At 32.8% G+C, this 18057-nt stretch overlaps 1 protein-coding gene across 9 annotated transcripts in view; it reads left to right on the forward strand.

Moving 5' to 3' along the window:
• The window catches only part of tgo (Aryl hydrocarbon receptor nuclear translocator homolog tgo), a 211999-nt gene that overhangs the window by 182183 nt on the left and 11759 nt on the right, over window positions 1-18057 (forward strand). For all 9 annotated transcript variants that reach the window (XM_072545425.1, XM_072545424.1, XM_072545429.1 and 6 more), the window contains 2 exons: window positions 13755-14075; window positions 16031-16225. In XM_072545425.1, the coding sequence (XP_072401526.1) occupies window positions 13755-14075; window positions 16031-16225 (516 nt within the window). The remainder of the gene's footprint in view (window positions 1-13754; window positions 14076-16030; window positions 16226-18057) is intronic.

Raw genomic sequence — 18057 nt, forward strand, 5'->3', positions numbered from 1 at the left:
AGTCTATTAAGGTTAGATTGCATTGAAGTATTTGAAATGTGGATTCTACGCAGATTCTAACAAGTGCAATATTAACATCGTTAGGAAAGAAAAATTTCCTACCTTTGCCATATCCTTAGGGAAAGCAAATACTAGATTATCAAACTAATTTTACAAGAAAAGACACAGGGGTGCCAAGGCTCAGGAAAAAAACAACATTGCGGACTAAGAAACATAAGGGAATAGTATACCATATTTATAAAGCCGAAAATGGCACTCTTACAAAAGGTTTGAAAAGTACAGACAACCTCCAATTTGAAGCTAAGCACAAGGCACGAGAAGAAAAAGTGTTTTTCGTCCAGTGCATTTTTACCTCCTTTTCATAAATTATTATTTGATTATTCCATCCATTCTGATACTCCATAAAAATTTATTTTTAGTAACACGTAGTGATTATGTACCCGCTTGAAGTAATCGTATCCACTCCCAAAATAATTTGTTATTCAATTGCAGTTAAAGGCAGATCCGTTCTTCGTAGATATTTAATATAATTGACTATGCAAATGTAAAAGTAGTCTGTATAATACTTTTATATTTTTAAAAGAGCTCCCAGGAATCAGTCGTTGCGTCTAAATGTATGCGGATCTGGACACTTTCTACTTGTGAAATTAACAAAAAATCCGAGAAACTTTAAAGAAGAAATAAAACTGTCTTGGAAAACCGTGTTTTAAATTTAATTAACGAAACGAGTTTTACACAGCCTTAGTACCAATATATAAATAAATTATATAAAACGAGGAAAACTCATCATATAGATAAGTGATCTTGTGTTCATTGCGTGTGTCTGTTAGATGTATGGGTCAGTTAAGCTGTGCTACACTTCCTTTAGTTAACAAATCCAGACAGACATAATCTAAAAGATAAGTTAATAAACAGTACGACATTATAAAACAATATTTTTATTATATTCCGAGACGATATGAATCGCAGCGATAATTTAAGAATAAGAATGACGTTCGTAGAAGCACCTATCGGATATGCAAAACGCAATCGGAATAAAAATGAAGCTAGCCAGTACGTCGGCTCGTGTTTAATATTTTTAATTTTAATTTCTACGAATAAACTGAAGCCACGTATACCCACAAGCATTTTTCAGAAAGGAAATTTAGGTTGAACAAATATTTTTATATGCATGGTCCCAAAAATGTGGCGAATTAGATTGTTTTTTAATTATTTAGTCTTCCTTTTTGTGTCAACTGTTTAATCGTCAAACATCAAATAAATCAGATATATTTACTTCCTTTTGTTTTCTTTCTTTTTTTCTTTTACCGGCGGTTTCTTTTAACAGGTAAAAGACAAAAGAAACATATTGTATTTTGAAAATTTTGTTTCAGAAAATTAAATTATCGGTTTATTTCATTTCTTTCTTTTTCTTTGTTCAATTCTTTACTATCTACTTGTTTCCTAGTTGAAATATTAGATGATACTCTTCTGGATTATTGTTGTTTATGTTAAATATTGTGTTTAAATGGGATTAAGCCGCATTTAATTGTAATCATAATTACATTTATAACTAAAAAATTTAACGTTTTAATTTCCACTGTGGAAATCGGTCTCAAAAAACATTTAAGAATTTTGTTAAAAAGAGTGTATAACCGCCATTAAAGTTGTTGATGGGTTGATTATTTCATTTCACAAAATTGAAAGTTGACCCCTTGCTTTGGGGTCAGCCATGCTTTGGCTGAATAGATGTGAGGGTGGATTTTTGTCCTATGAAACTCCCATTCTGATTCTAGGTCTTCTGCATTATTATGTGCTATAAGTATTTGTGTGTGTGAGAGTGTTCGTATATTGTGGATGTGTGTTTTGTGTTGCGATGATTGTGATCGTGTATTGTGTATGATTGAAGGCGATATGTCTCAGAGTTTCTTAATCCGCTATTGCTGGTATGTTCTTGTTGTTAACTTCTTCTTTCACTATTGGCTGCTTATTTGATTTTTCTCTTTCTCATGTCTGTTTCTTTCATGTTTGCATATCTGTCATTTGTCGAAGTCGCTATTTTCCATGTATGTTTCATGCTCATTTATCCTAACACCTACTGGTCTTACTGTTTCTCTCACATAGACGTTGTTGCATTCACATTGGTTTGTTCGAAATCCTCCATGAACATTATACACAAACAAGACAAAAACCCACAGTATGATGGAGATATGTAGATAATGTATTTTCCATTTGGCCTCATGAACTAGAAGCATTGAATAAATTCCTATACCTTATTCCTATTCCTACATAAACAATAAAAAAGAATCGATAAAATTCACCATGGAAAAAGAAAACAATAATTCACTTCCTTTTCTGGATGTGCTAATTACAAAAGAGGATACAGGATATGCAATCAACGTTGAAAACCAACCCACACCAACAGATAGTTAAATTGTCACTCAAATCCCAACGTAAACATCAAAAAAGGAATCATCAAATAATTATATGATAGAGCCCAAAACACCCGCTCTAATGAAAAGGCATTTCAAGAAGAAAAAAACTTGCTAATAAAGGTTTTAATAAAAAATGATCACCCGTTGTCATTTATAACCAAGGAATTCTACAAGATAAAAAAAGAACGACAAAACACCACATGCAATCCAGAACCACTTACAAGAAGAGACTAAATGATACAAGTTTTTTCTGTGAAGTGATGCCTATACCTATACCCCCGTGGAAAGCAGTTAGGGAGGTCCCTTAAGCTAGCGGGGACACATGAGCGGAATCCAATTTAACCTACGTAATATTTTTTCACCAATTTTTCACTAATTTATTACCACCCTAATAATTTTTCACCACCAAACCAACCTTAAGGGGAGCGATTCTGCTGGCTTAAGGTTCAAGCTAGCAGAATTCAAAAAAAAAACTTTTTGTTGATGGCATATTTTTTTACCAATTTTTCACTAATTTATTACCACCCTAATAATTTTTCACCACCAAACCAACCTTAAGGGGAGCGATTCTGCTGGCTTAAGGTTCAAGCTAGCAGAATTCAAAAAAAAAACTTGTTGTTGATGGCATATTTTTTCATCAATTTTTCACTAATTTATTACCACCCTAATAATTTTTCACCACCAAACCACCCTTAAGGGGAGCGATTCTGCTGGCTTACGGTTCAAGCTAGCAGAATTAAAAAAAATATTTATGATATACCACAGTGTTCTGCTAGGTTTTTACGAATTTATTACAACTTTAGTAATTTTTCACCCCTTACTACCCCTTTAACAAAAATTAAATAAATTTGTTTTTTTAAAAATACTTCAATACATTTACACGGTGTGTGTGTGCGAGTGTGTGTGCGTGAAAAACACTTCTGGTGTAATAATTGGTATATTTAATTAAAAATTTCTACTTACCTATTACTTATTAATTACTTTCTAAAAGTACTACAAATTTCACTGAAGATGGACTGATAAGTCCGAACACGTTTTGAACTTAATCCCTTAGGATTTTTAAATTTTTAATTAAATATACCAATCACAACAGTGTTTTACTTCAATGTTCGAGTTTTTTAACTATATGATATACAGCCAACTCACGGGAATGATCCCTTTTTAAGTTGTAAAATTTTTTAAAAAAATAGGCAATGTACAAAACAACAATATTGCAATGTTTAGCATATAAAAAAGTTGGTGAAGTTGGTGTTTGTGTAAATTCTAGCATTTAAAGATGTAAACTACTTTCCTTATTTGAATTTCTAGTATTTATGGGAATTATCGTCCACACTGACACATACGGATTTTAAGATTGGAGGGTTATTGGAAAACAGATCCACTATTCAACTTAAAATCTTTTTTGCAGAACATCGGAAGAGATCTTTTTCTTATAATTTTAAGGTGCCTAATCTTCATCCATAATCCAATGGGACCGAATGTTATTCCTGAAGATCGGTTTTATAGAATAAGAACAGTTATAGACTTTTTAATAATGACTGCTCTGCGAAAAGATGCAGAGTATGTCCTATCCTAAAAATAAGAAAAAACCCAATTTATGAGTGTGTGGATTGTGTCGAGAAACCAGATCTCTCCGTGGGCGATTCTTTCAAACATTTCCATAAACAAAATAAATAAGTTAATATTTTTTTGTAATAACCTTTAATTTTTACCTATATTCAACTGACAATGAATGAAAAATCGACAAAGAATTAAAATACAAATATCTTTAAATTTTTAAAATGCTGCTAATATAAATTTATTTTACTACGCAAATAATCTATATCAGCTGTTCTGACCAACCGGTAATTTCGGTCTCATTTCAATATACCTACTTAAAATATTTATATCCTAAAATGTTTTCCAATATAAATTCTTTATGTTATACACCTAATTTTAAAATTATGTTTTGACCAATCGTTAATACTCTTCTTATGTAAATAATATTAAAATATTAAATACCTAAATTATTTTTCAAATTTTCATCTACCTAATGAATACAAATCTTTTAACAATAGGTGCGCACGGTCCCGACTACCCTCCTTTACAATCAGATAAACAATGTAATAGACGTAATAACATTATTTCAATTTGAATATTTCTTACCTGGTAATTTATTCTGTAAAATATAAAAATTCCATTGTATTTACTAAAACTCAACTGGATTTCAGTTATTTTATATTCATAAAAGGGACTAACGATTCGATTTCGCTTAGCCATGTAATACGACTCGAATCAGAGTCAATTTTTTAAAACAGGTAAAATTTATAGTTTTTGGAATAAAGTGTTTTCATATTTTTAATATTTAAACATTGAAAAAATAAATATTAGTTAGTATAGAATAACATTTGAAAATGTTTTTCAATTAGGGTAGTTGAGAAAAACATGACTAGGCTGGTAAAAATATATTAAAATTCTAGCAGAGCACTCTTGTGTTTTCAAAAAGATTTTTTATTCACCTAGCGTCAATGTGTATCTTGTTGAATGTTTCCCATTAACTGAGGCTTAGGGAGTCAAAAATTATAAGGGTGGATCAAATTTAGTAAAAACCAGGCAAGCAATTTATATTTTCAGTTACAAGTAGAATACAGTAAAATTATAAAAATAGATTTTTTATCACCTTAAATTTTAACGTTGTAGAATTATTGACTCCTCATAGAGGGTAGTTTAATGGGTGAAAAATTACTAGGATGGTAATGTATTAGTACAAATCTAGCATGATACTGTAGTATCTCATATTTCCGAAAAGATTTGCTTTACATTCAACCAGCGTAAATGTGTAGATGGTGAAGTTGGTTAACATTTAGTAAAAACTAATCAGAGAGTTTCTTATTTTATTTATAAATAGTATTTAGTAAAATTATAAAACAAAACTTTTTCACCTTTAATTTAAACGTAGCAGAACTATTGACTTCCACTAAGGGTTAGTCGAGGGATAAAAAATTACTAAGTTGGTAATAAATTCGTAAAAACTTAGCAAAACACTGTGGTATATCATAAATATTTTTTTTTAATTACGCTGGCTCGAATATTAAGCTAGCAGGAACGTTTACAAATAAGATTGGTTTAGAGATGGAAACTTATCAGGGAAAAAATACTTTTTTATGTCAGTTATAACTAGAGGATAGTGAAATTGTAAAAAAAGATTTTTTTCACGTTAAATTTTAACCTAACAGAATTATTGACTTATCACAAGGGGTAGTTTAGGTGTGAAAAATTACTAGGGTGGTAATAAATTAGTAAAACCTTAGCAGAATACTGAGGTATTTCAAAAATACGTTTTTTTCTTATTTTGCTGGTTCAAATATTCAGCTAGTAGGAAAGTTTTCGAATAAGTTTATGGGAGCAAAATTATCAGGATGGTCAAAGTTTAGTATAAACTTAACAAAACACTTTTTTATTTCAGTTATAAGTAGTGGACAGTAGATTTGAAAAAAAATTTCTTCTTAAATTTTAATCTAACACAATTATTGACTTTTCACAAGGGGTAGTTAAGGGGTGAAAAATTACAAGGATGGCAATAAATTCGTAAAAACCTAGCAAAACACTGTGGTATATTATAAATATGATTTTTAATTCTGGTAGCTTGAAGCGCAAGCCAGCAGAATCGCTCCCCTTAAAGGTGGTTAAATGGTGAAACAATATTAGGGTGGTAATAAATTAGTGAAAAATGGGTGAAAAAATAGGCCATCAACAAAAAGTTTTTTTTTTGAATTCTGCCATCTTGAACCTTAAGCCAGAAGAACCGCTCCCATTAAGGGTGGTTTGGTGGTGAAAAATTATTAGGGTGGTAATAAATTAGTGAAAAATGGGTGAAAAAATATGTCATCAACAAAAAGTTTTTTTTTGAATTCTGCTAGCTTGAACCTTAAGCCAGCAGAATCGCTCCCATTAAGGGGGGTTTGGTGGTGAAAAATTATTAGGGTGGTAATAAATTAGTGAAAAATGGGTGAAAAAATATGTCATCAACAAAAAGTTTTTTTTTTTTTTGAATTCTGCTAGCTTGAACCTTAAGCCAGCAGAATCGCTCCCATTAAGGGGGGTTTGGTGGTGAAAAATTATTAGGGTGGTAATAAATTAGTGAAAAGTGGGTGAAAAAATATGTCATCAACAAAAAGTTTTTTTTTTGAATTCTGCTAGCTTGAACCTTAAGCCAGCAGAATCGCTCCCATTAAGGGGGGTTTGGTGGTGAAAAATTATTAGGGTGGTAATAAATTAGTGAAAAATTGGTGAAAAAATATGCCATTAACAAGAAGTTTTTTTTTTGAATTCTGCTAGCTTGAACCTTAAGCCAGCAGAATCGCTCCCCTTAAGGTTGGTTTGGTGGTGAAAAATTATTAGGGTGGTAATAAATTAGTGAAAAATTGGTGAAAAAATATGCCATCAACAAAGAGATTTTTTATTTTATTATTCTGCTAGCTTGAACCTTAAGCCAGCAGAATCGCTCCCATTAAGGGTGGTTTGGTGGTGAAAAATTATTAAGGTGGTAATAAATTAGTGAAAAATGGGTGAAAAATATGCCATCAACAAAAAGTTTCTTTTTTGAATTCTGCTAGCTTGAATCTTAAGCCAGCAGAATCGCTCCCCTTAAGGTTGGTTTGGTGGTGAAAAATTATTAGGGTGGTAATAAATTAGTGAAAAATGGGTGAAAAAATATTACGTAGGTTAAATTGGATTCCGCTCATGTGTCCCCGCTAGCTTAAGGGTCCTCAGTTAGGGGCATAAATGAAATATCTTGTTTTTTTTTGCTTTGTGTTTTGAATATATTTTTGTCAAAAAAAAATAGTTTTGATCTTAATGACATTTAGATTTATAGGATTAATTTTTCTGTAAATGTATATGTAAGAAAAGTGCATATAATTCACCCAAATCCACCCTAGTGCATAGGGACTAATTCACCTATTTCTTAAAAACGCACCCCGTGTCCTACCATTTACTCCATGGCTTTTTCATATTTGTGGGTCCATTGACCATATAAAACAAAACCCCGTTAACGTTGTAGTTCCTTTTAGTCAGCTCTCTTTTTTTGTACATAATCAATAGCCTATTGTTGCTGTTTAGTTTCGGTCTTTAATTATTACTATACTAATTTCAAAACTGCCTTTTTTTATACATTTATCATAATTTATATTTTTTTCAATTTATATTTTTACGCTCGGAAATCCTAACAATTACAAATTCATTTACTTTCTTGTATTTCCACGTCTAGTACACTGAGTTCATAAAATGAATCATTAACCGATACCGATAACACTGTTTTAGTAATTTGCAACTTTGTTAAAGTATACGGGAACCATAAACTCTAGCGTGAAATATTATACATACTACTCAGTGGCGTCACGAGTACAGTCCAAGCAAAAAACATTTTGTAAAAATGAACTGGTTAATTAAAAAATAACGGCAGGTGAGGAATACAAATACGTAAAAAGATGGATAAAATCGATAAAAAAAGAAGTACTGGTCCAATACTGGACAAGAAGTCCAATTAATAAAAAAAACCTGTATTGAAAAAATAAATTTGGTTACAGAGTATTCAGTGCTTAACTGGATAGTAAAAACAAATCACAATATCATGAATGTGTTGCTTGTGTGAGTCCATTTAAAATAGGTAAAAGAAATAAAATAAGACTTACTCGCAATCAATTTAATTTTACTACCAAAACGACTAAAATCGCCTGTTTGTTCAACTATTTTGATGGATATTGTTACTTGATCATATATATTGGAAATTAAATCCGTATATCTATAGTCTATTCTCCAATTTTGTAAAAACTTCTTTACTGTCCAATGTTCCACATTATCGAATGCTTTTTCAAAGTCTACAAATGCCATATACATTGGTATTTGATATTCGTTGACCTTTTCAATTAATGTTTTTATCGTAAGCAGATGGTCGCTTGTACTGAATCGTTTTCTAAAACCGGCTTGCTCTCTTGACTGGTAATTATCTAACTTAGTTGTTAATCTGTTTGTTAGTAGTTTACTTAACAGTTTGTACATTACATTCAGTAGCGTTATGGGCCTATAGTTTTTCAGATCTTTTCTATCGCCATTCTTAAATAGTAATAGTGTTATTGCCTCGTTCCATGTGGTGGGTATTTGTTTTGTGTTCAATATTTTATTCATTAGTACATAAAGGACTTCCACTGTAGTTTCCCCCTTATTTCCACAGTTATTCCATCTTTCCCAGGGGATTTGTTATTCTTGATTTCTTTGAGTACCTTTTTTATTTCATTTTTACTGATTTCTGGTTGTAGGTCAGAGTTAACGTTCTTTATTTTCAGTTGTAACTGATTACGGATTTCTTGGGTTGGTTTTTATTTTGTTTTATAGAGATTTGTATAATATTCGTGCGTTATCTGTAAAATTTCTTTTATATTGTTGGTCTCCACTCCTTCTTTGTTCTTTACCATAGATGTCGTTAATAAAAGTTAGAAAGCTACTTTCCTAAACCACTTCAGGCTTTTCCTTAGAGGATTAAAGTATACCCCTAGTTGGTCGGATAAATCAGCAACTGCTTTGCCTTTATTATAGTCTAATACCACTTATGGTTTCGGTTTAGTTTGCCGATTACATAATACTTCTTGCATGCCATTTCCATGTTTAGTAAATATACATGATTCTTTTGTCTCTCCAGTTGGTGATGGTTATTCCATCCTCGTTTTTAAGAGAAATAATTTCTCCTCTTTTAGATTGACATTTATCACTTCTTTAGGCAAACCTTTTCGATTTTTTCTAATTGTTTCTACTAAATGCGTATTGGAATCTAGCATTTTTTCTGCCAATTGCAACCTTGTATACCAATGAATCAGTTATAAGGATCCTTCCTTGATGTAGCTAATCTTTAAGAAGATAAAGTAAAATACGTTCTGAAATTTTCTATTCCTGCATATATTTTTAAATTATATGTATATTCAAGATCTGAAGACACCTTAAACAACTTCACGCCATATTTATGTCCTTTCGATTTTATGTATTTCCGAAAGTCTAATCTTCTCCTAAATGGTAAGAGTGTTTCATCGATGAAAATGTATTTGTTTGGAACATATAATGACTTAAAATTAGCCACTAAAATTTCTATTAGGGGCTTAAGTTGATCAGATTGATCCGCCAACGAATTATCAGCAAAATGTTTCATCCTCAACAAAATCTCAAATCTTGACATAACCTTCTTTGCAAAATTATTAATGAAAATTTCATCATTAGTCAAGTAATCTGCAATTTTTGGCATTTTTACCAAAACCATCCATGCAACTAATCCCAAAAATTTTCTGATTTCAGTGCTTGTTGTCGGAACCCATCATGCAAACTAGAGCTTGGTTTTGCATCTGTACTCATAAGACTCGGTGTTGCATACTACAGATTTGTTTGATTAAAAATCATGCTGATAACTTTGTTTTCGATGACGGCATCAAAAAAATCTCCCGGTTTACCATTCGCCAGTAACGTAGCTATCTCTGAATTTACTCCTGACTCGATCGTAAATTCTGGTATTTTTTGTAGTTGTGGATTTTTGTCATTTATTTCTGGATCGGAGTTCCGGTCTGGATCTGAATTTTCCTTTGAGTCTACGTTCGCTTCTGACACTTGGGCTAGGTTCTTCACCTAGGTCTGTTTCAGGATCAATGTTCGATTGTATAGTGCTTGGGTTTGGCTTCAATTTTACTTTTTTCTCGTTATAAACTTTTGTTTTCTATACTTTCTGAATCTGAAGTTGATCTCGAATCTGATTCTGAACTGCAAACATAATCGCTCTCAGAAGCTTCAAATGGTTTCCAATCAACTTCGTCGGAGAATTCCCCAAAATTCTGGGCTATTTTAAGAAGTTCACTTTAAGACAAAGCTGTCTTACGTTTAGACATCTAAAAATATACATATTTAAAGTAATATCTATCTATTGAACCATAATAAAATACTTTCGGCTATTATTCTAATTTAAATAATTAGAATTATTAAAATACAACAGCATAAAACAACTTCACAAACTGGGTGTTGACATATTATAATATAGGTTATGTTATGTGGCACGGGACCAACGGCGCACGACAGTATTTGGTGCCAGTACCTCACTGGACCCCGCTGCCCCAATGGGACCAACGTTCTTTTTATATGGCGCCTCACTAGAGCTCAATGTAAAATATATATTCGGCGTGGGGACAAATGTTAAAAAATATGTCTGGCAGCGAACGTGTTAAGAGAAACGGGCCAAAAGTACTCTAAATGAATAAAAGAAAGATATCGACAAGAAAGTGAGAAAGAAAACGTGGGGAAAACCTATTAAATGATATGGAAATTGGAAATTACAAAATGTAGGATTACATTAGCATACTGTAATTTGACTCCATAACTCCTGCACAAAAAGTGACAAAGTGAACCTAGAAACTACAGGCCAATTAGTCTACTCACAACCATGTACACAAGCTATGGACTAGAATTATAATCAATCGATTGGAAAAAAATGGAACTGTGTCAGATAGGACAACAACATTACTTTAAAAACGCATATAGAACAATAAACCTCTAATTCTGACGTTCGTAGACGTTCATAAAGCATTTGACGCTTTTGAACTGCCCGCTCTTCTAAAGGCACTCGAAGAATGTCGAATTGACTATAGGTACACCGATAGTATTATAGTATGTACCATACTCCAAGAGAATTTTAACAGGAGAATTTTACTGTCATCATGGCATGTATTTGTCTTTTTAAAGACGAATTAAATGCTATGATCTTTTCTGATGGATATTCTCAAGTTAAAGTTGATTTCATGTAATCGAATGAACTAACTATCTTATAAGTAAAGTCGTCCCAGGAACGCAACTCAACAATATTGGCAATATCATTTTAAAGTCGTCTATTATAAAATGTATAATGTATGTCTGAATTGTCAACATAAATGAGTCAGATAAAATTAAATTATTAGAAGAATTTTTCACTAAGTAACAAAAAAACAAAATTTGTTTAATTTACTAATGTTTGTATTTTGAGAAGGATTTCCGAAGTGGAAACCGAAACGTCAATAAACGTACTTTAACCTTTAATTGTGGCGTATTCCCATTTAAATAGTAATTACTTTAAAATGCCACAAGAAAATAGCTTCAGAACAATACCATACTCCATACTCAATGAACTGAACTACTAGGAGGTAGTATAGACTATACTAGAAGTCGTTGTAGATGATGGGTGGGGTGGTTTAGGGAAGTAAGGACTACGCGAAAGACTGACTTAACGTACTGTTTGGAATGGATTAACTGTATGTCAAAATAAATAAACCTGTAATAAAAAAATTAGCAAAATATCATATCATAGACAGGAAAGTCTTTTGTGTGGTTATTTTTTTTTATTTTTCCTTTTGCATGTAGTACTAAAATTTATTTGCTGAATCTTTCTACAATATTTAAATATATAATAATATATCAAACTATCAACAACAAATTATCACAAAATATTTCTAGAAGTAGTGAAATTTTGATACGCCTATAGACGTGACTTCACATATTAACATCTTAAATATAAACAATGGTTTTCTTACGTGAAACCCAATCATTATAAACCAAGCTTTGGAAGCATCATTTTTAACTGGCACAGCACTGCCTATTAAGCAGAAAAGAAAACATCTATAAAATAACATCGGAATTGATACTTAAATATATTCCGTAAACGAATTGTGATGTGATTTTGCTGATTAATGAAATGTTCGATGAGACTGACGTTTACTCAGCTATTTACTGTACAGCATCTATTAATACAGTTATTTATAATCTACAAACGAAAGAAGATTAATGAAATAAATACTTGAGTGAACTGACAGCTACAGAAAACACTGATTATTTCTTGTGGAAATTAACAAAAAAATCAAAAGACCTCAACAGCATATCCCACCTATTCAAAAACCTAGCGGTGGATGGGCAAGAACTGAGCCCGAAAAAGCCGAAATATTTACAATCTCTGAGAAAAGCCCTGGTTATGATTTAACAACCGGTAAAACTATAGAACTACCTGTTATAGCCATAAAAGCACTCCAGCAAATAATCAAAGCAGTATTATTAAGATTAAATTACTTCCCTTATCGCTGGAAATTGGTCAAATAAGAATAATACTGAAACCTGGGAAACAATAAGAAGAACTAAACTCGTGTAATCCAATAAATCTGTTGCTAATTCTGTCAAAACCACTTGGGAAAGTTATAGTTAAGCAACTGATGGAACAAATCAATAAAAGAAATATTATACCTGACCATTAATGTGGTTTCCGAAACAAACATGTGGGTGTGTGGCACCGTGGAACAGATTCATCGTATGTTATTTTTCCTATCTCTGCAGGAGTACTACAAAGAAACATACTGGGGCCAATCCCGTACTTGCTATTTACTGCCGATCTACCTGCAAACAAATCAACGCTAGTTGCAACCTATGCTGCTGACGCTATTATTATGGCATCATGTAGTAGGTCTGAAGCTGCCTCTAGAGGCTTTCAAATCACTGTGGACAAAATACAAAACTGGTTATACATTTGGCGTATGAAAGCATGTTCATGTAACGTTTACTATGAAATCAATCAGTTATACTTAATGGACTCCAGCTTGAACACTCCGAGACCATGCTAAGTACCTAGGGATGCACCTGGACCGCAGATTAACATGAAAAAAGCACATTTTCGCAAAAAGGAAACAATTAGGTCTGAAACTAAAACAGTATTATTAGCTCATAAGAAGAAAATCACAACTCACCCTCGAAAACAAACACCTCCTATAAAAAACTATCATAATACCAATTTGAACCTATCCATTAGAGTTTATACATTCATTTTATTATATTCAATTATGGGGCACCGCCAGCAACTTCAACATAGACATCTTCCAAAGGTACTAAAACAAGATGTATACTAAAAAACGCGCGATGGTATGTACCCAACAGCATAATTCATGGGGATCTTAATGTTCCGAGTGTTAAAGAAGTGATCAATAAGTTTAGTATATCCTATCGGGAACTAGTGAAATCCCAAAATTGGTAAATCGATCCCCCCCCCCCACGAGGGAGGTTTTAGGTGGAAGCCCGGGAGTAGGAGTGGTAGTAAACTTTTTGCATCTTTTTTGGGATCCCACAATTGACTTCTCAGCAAAATTCAGCTTGTTTTTGTGTCATTTTCGTCTCTGACGACTGGAGTATGATACGATTAAGGTAAAATTATCTAGTGAGCGTCTGCTAAAAGTGATTTACAATATTCACAATATCGAAGTGTGTTTTTTGCACACTAGTGTATTTTAATTATTAAGAGGAAAACCAATTTGTTGTTTGTTTTAGGCACTGGTAATACGAGTACTGATGGTACCTACAAGCCTTCATTCCTAACGGACCAGGAATTAAAGCACCTTATTCTAGAAGCAGCCGATGGGTTTCTTTTTGTAGTAAGCTGTGATACCGGAAGAGTAATATACGTATCGGATTCCGTGGCACCGGTACTAAACTACTCACAAAGTGACTGGTACGGATCTTGTTTGTACGACAACATTCATCCAGAAGATGTAGAAAAGGTTCGAGAACAGCTGTCAACGCAAGAGCCTCAGAACACCGGAAGAATACTAGATTTGAAAAGTGGTACAGTTAAGAAAGAAGGAAATCACTGTAAGTATTTTTGCTTTATATTTTTTTATATTTACGGTATTTTATAGCTTGTAGTTTCTTGCAAGTTCCTACTACCACAAATTGTGTTAAAGGATATTTAATATCCACAACCATTCATATACTGGTTGCACAGTTTATTTCTGTTGATTCCTTCAGTTACTTTTCCAACGCATTCTGTACGTCATGATTGTTAATACGATATTATTATTGTAACGATACATCGTTTTCCGGACTTATAAGGCTATGGTCTAGAATTATTTCTTGCTTAAAGTTTCGTAACGTGTAACTTTGGCAAATTTAAGAAAAAAATACGTCCTATAAACACTGCAAACAATTTATTATTACAAAACATCGGCCGTAGCAACCTATATTTCTTAATAGTGAACTATTTTTATCAGGGTTCAAAAGCCGCAGTCAGAGTAGATGGAGAACTGACTCCCTTGTTTAACATCAACAGAGTAAGACAGGGAGATGCCCTATCAACCATGCTATTCAACCTAGTTCTTGAGGCAGTCATCAGAAAAACCAATATACCCGGCCATATAAACACCAAATCAGTACAAATTACTGCATATGCAGACGATGTAGAGATCATTAGTAGGAATAAGCCACAACTAATGGAAGTGTTCAAACAAATTGATCCTGAAGCAAGAAAAAGAGGTCTCAAAATAAACGAAGCAAAAACGAAGTATATGACAGTCAAAAGAATAACTGACAATGAAAATAATATCACAATAGACAACTATACTATCGAACGAGTGGATGCCTTTACATATCTCGGCACAGAAATCAATCAGAATAACTCCGTAAGTAGCGAAATTAATGCACGTATTTCCAGCGGGAATCGTACATACTATGCTAATAAAAGATTGATGACATCGAGATTATTAGACAAAAGAACCAAAATGACTATCTACAGAACACTGATTAGACCCGTAGTAACCTATGGATGTGAAACTTGGGTAATGACGAAAAAAGATGAAGCCCAACTCAGGACATTCGAGAGAAAAATACTGAGGAAAGTATATGGCCCGTTACAAGAGGAAGATGGCACATGGAGAATCAGGAGAAACGACGAGGTTAATGAGTTAAATGCAGGTTATGACATTGTAAGATTTGTGAAAAGTCAAAGACTGTCATGGCTGGGACATGTGCAGAGACAAATCGATGCAAAAACAACAAAGAAAATGTTACAATGGAAGCCCATAGGAAGGCGAAAAAAAGGAAGGCCCAGAACGAGATGGTTGGATGACGTGGAAGACGACCTGAAAACAATGAACATAAGACAATGGAGAAGAAGGGCACAAGAGAGATCTGAATGGAAGGACATAGCCAGACAGGCAAAGACCCATCCAGGGTTATGATGCCAAAAGAAGAAAAAGAACTATTTTTATAAGTCTAATTTATTAACTTTATTTATTATAAAAATATTCTAACACTTAGTTTATTAAAGTCTTTATTTAATTTATATAAAGTATTACAATAATTTATTTACACTATTTACATGATTCTAATTTATATACTATATTTCCGCGTTACAATTCGAACTCGATACAACTATTCAGACTAAGTTCTTTTTAAATAAAAATGTCCTCTATATATATATATATATATATATATATATATATATATATATATATATATATATATATATATATATATATATATATATATATATAATAACGGCTATATTAAATAGCCGTTATTCCAGAATTCCCTCGAACCGGACGTGACCTTTCTTGAACTCTCTTGAACAGCATGGAAAGAAGACAGGTTTTATCGTAGGGGAAACTACTAGAAAAATACTTATTAGAAAAACATGTTTACGGTTTAAATATGAGTCATATTTATTGTAACAATAGTTTCATTCCCTTATTATGATTTTCATTATTCTAATAAATTTATCCAACTACACATTACTGGAATCGTAATTACATAATATACATTTTTTTCAGCTTCGATGAGGTTGTGCATGGGCTCCAGGAGAGGATTCATTTGTAGAATGAAAGTCGGGAACCTGCCTCCAGAGAGCATGAATGTAGGTCATTTAAATCGCCTTAAGCAACGAAATAGTTTAGGTCCAGGCCGTGATGGTCAAAACTATGCTGTTGTACATTGTACAGGATATATTAAAAATTGGCCGCCGACAGGTATACCCAAAAAATATTACTTAAAAACTAACTAATTTTTCAATAAATGAATCATTTAAATTTTGAGTTACAGTTCTTACATTAAGTTCAGTTAGGTGCTTTTTTATATAATTATATTTAGACAAATCTGAATTATATATAACTTAATCCAGAATTACCTAAAAAAAAAGCCAGCAAAAAATCTATAAGGAGGATGGAAACCAAGTAGGTGGACACCTTTAAATTCACAAATGAATCTGTGCAGGTGGTGTCAGTTTGTTTGCGCTTGATATATCGCAGTTTGGCAGTTCCCAATCAGTAAATAATGTGGAATGACAAACTCTGTATGAGAAATGGAGTCTCTTGCAATCCGCAATACCATCATCATTCTGACTTTACAACCCTGCGTGGGTCCTAGCCTCCTCAAGAATTTCTCTCCAGTCGTCCCTATCCATCGCCTTCCTCCACCAAGCACATTTTCCCATATTTCTGATGTCTTCATCGATGTTATCAAGGAACCTTGTTCTGAGTCTTCCTGTCATTACATGTCCTTTCCACCTTAGACGTCCTATCTTAATATGTTTTACGATATCAGGTTGCTGGTATATTCTATAAAGTTCGAAGTTCGGTCTTCTCCACACTCCATGGTCATTCACTACTCCATAGATTCGCCTTAGTACTTTTCTTTCAAAACATCCTAACTTGTTTTCAATATTTTTTGTTGGGGTCCAGGTCTCTGAACCATATGTCAGGACTGATTGTTTTGTAGAGTTTTATTTTTGTATTTCTCGATATAATTGTGGATTTAAGTAGGAGATTGAGCCCAAAATAGCATCTGTTGGCCGAGTTGTGAGGTATACAAATTCGTTCACTGCTTCGATGTTGTCGTTTTCTATAACGAGTGGTCGTAGGATAGGTGGTTGCGTGCTTATTTTCATATAATTCGTGTTGGTGGTGTTTATTATTAAACCCATTTTTGTAGCTGATTCTTTTAATGCTACATATGCCTCTCGTACAGCCCTTTCAGTTCTCCCAACAATGATGATATCTTTAGTATAGGCCGGGATTTGCACTGATTTATTATATATTGAACCAGTGGTTATGATTTGTGAGATACGTATTGCTTTTTACAGAGCCAGATTGAACAGTATACAGGAGAGAGGGTCTCACTGGCGCAGCCCATTATTTGTTTTAAAAGGTTCAGACAGTTCCCCCCGAAATTCGTACTTGACATTCAACTTTTTCAAGAGTTAGTTTTGTTAAATTTACCAACGATTTGGTATTCCTAGCTCTCTCATTGCTTTAAACATTTCTCTTCTATTCACAGAGTCGTAGGCTGCTTTGTAGTCTATAAATATGTGATGTGATGTTTTTTCCAAAATTTGTTTCAGGGTTGCAGTGTGATGAATTGTAGATTTACCACCTCTGAAACCAGCCTGGTATTTTCCTACTATCCGTTCTGCATATGGTGCCATACGGTGACATAGTACTGTAGAAAATCCTCATTACACAACAATATATTACGGGTGGCGTGGGAGTAATGTGTTTTAATACTTTAATGGTTTCTAAAAAAGCATTTAACATTAGAAATCTATTTATCACCATCACCAGAAAGCTGATAATACTGGCAAAAAATGGTAAATAATATCGACAAAGCTTTGGGTTTAAAAATAAACATTACAAAGACGAACTCAAGATTATATGTAGGTTGAAAACATGCTCATTTTTACATTTTCACCGGATCAAAGAAGAAGAAAAGGACATATTTCGGAGATGCATTAAAATGATTACTTATTATGTTTTCATTAAAATGATTTAGAAATGGTTACTAATTTATCGTGTTTAAACTGACT

The sequence above is a fragment of the Diabrotica undecimpunctata genome, chromosome 10 (genome assembly GCF_040954645.1).
Source record: "Diabrotica undecimpunctata isolate CICGRU chromosome 10, icDiaUnde3, whole genome shotgun sequence".
NCBI lineage: Eukaryota > Metazoa > Arthropoda > Insecta > Coleoptera > Chrysomelidae > Diabrotica > Diabrotica undecimpunctata.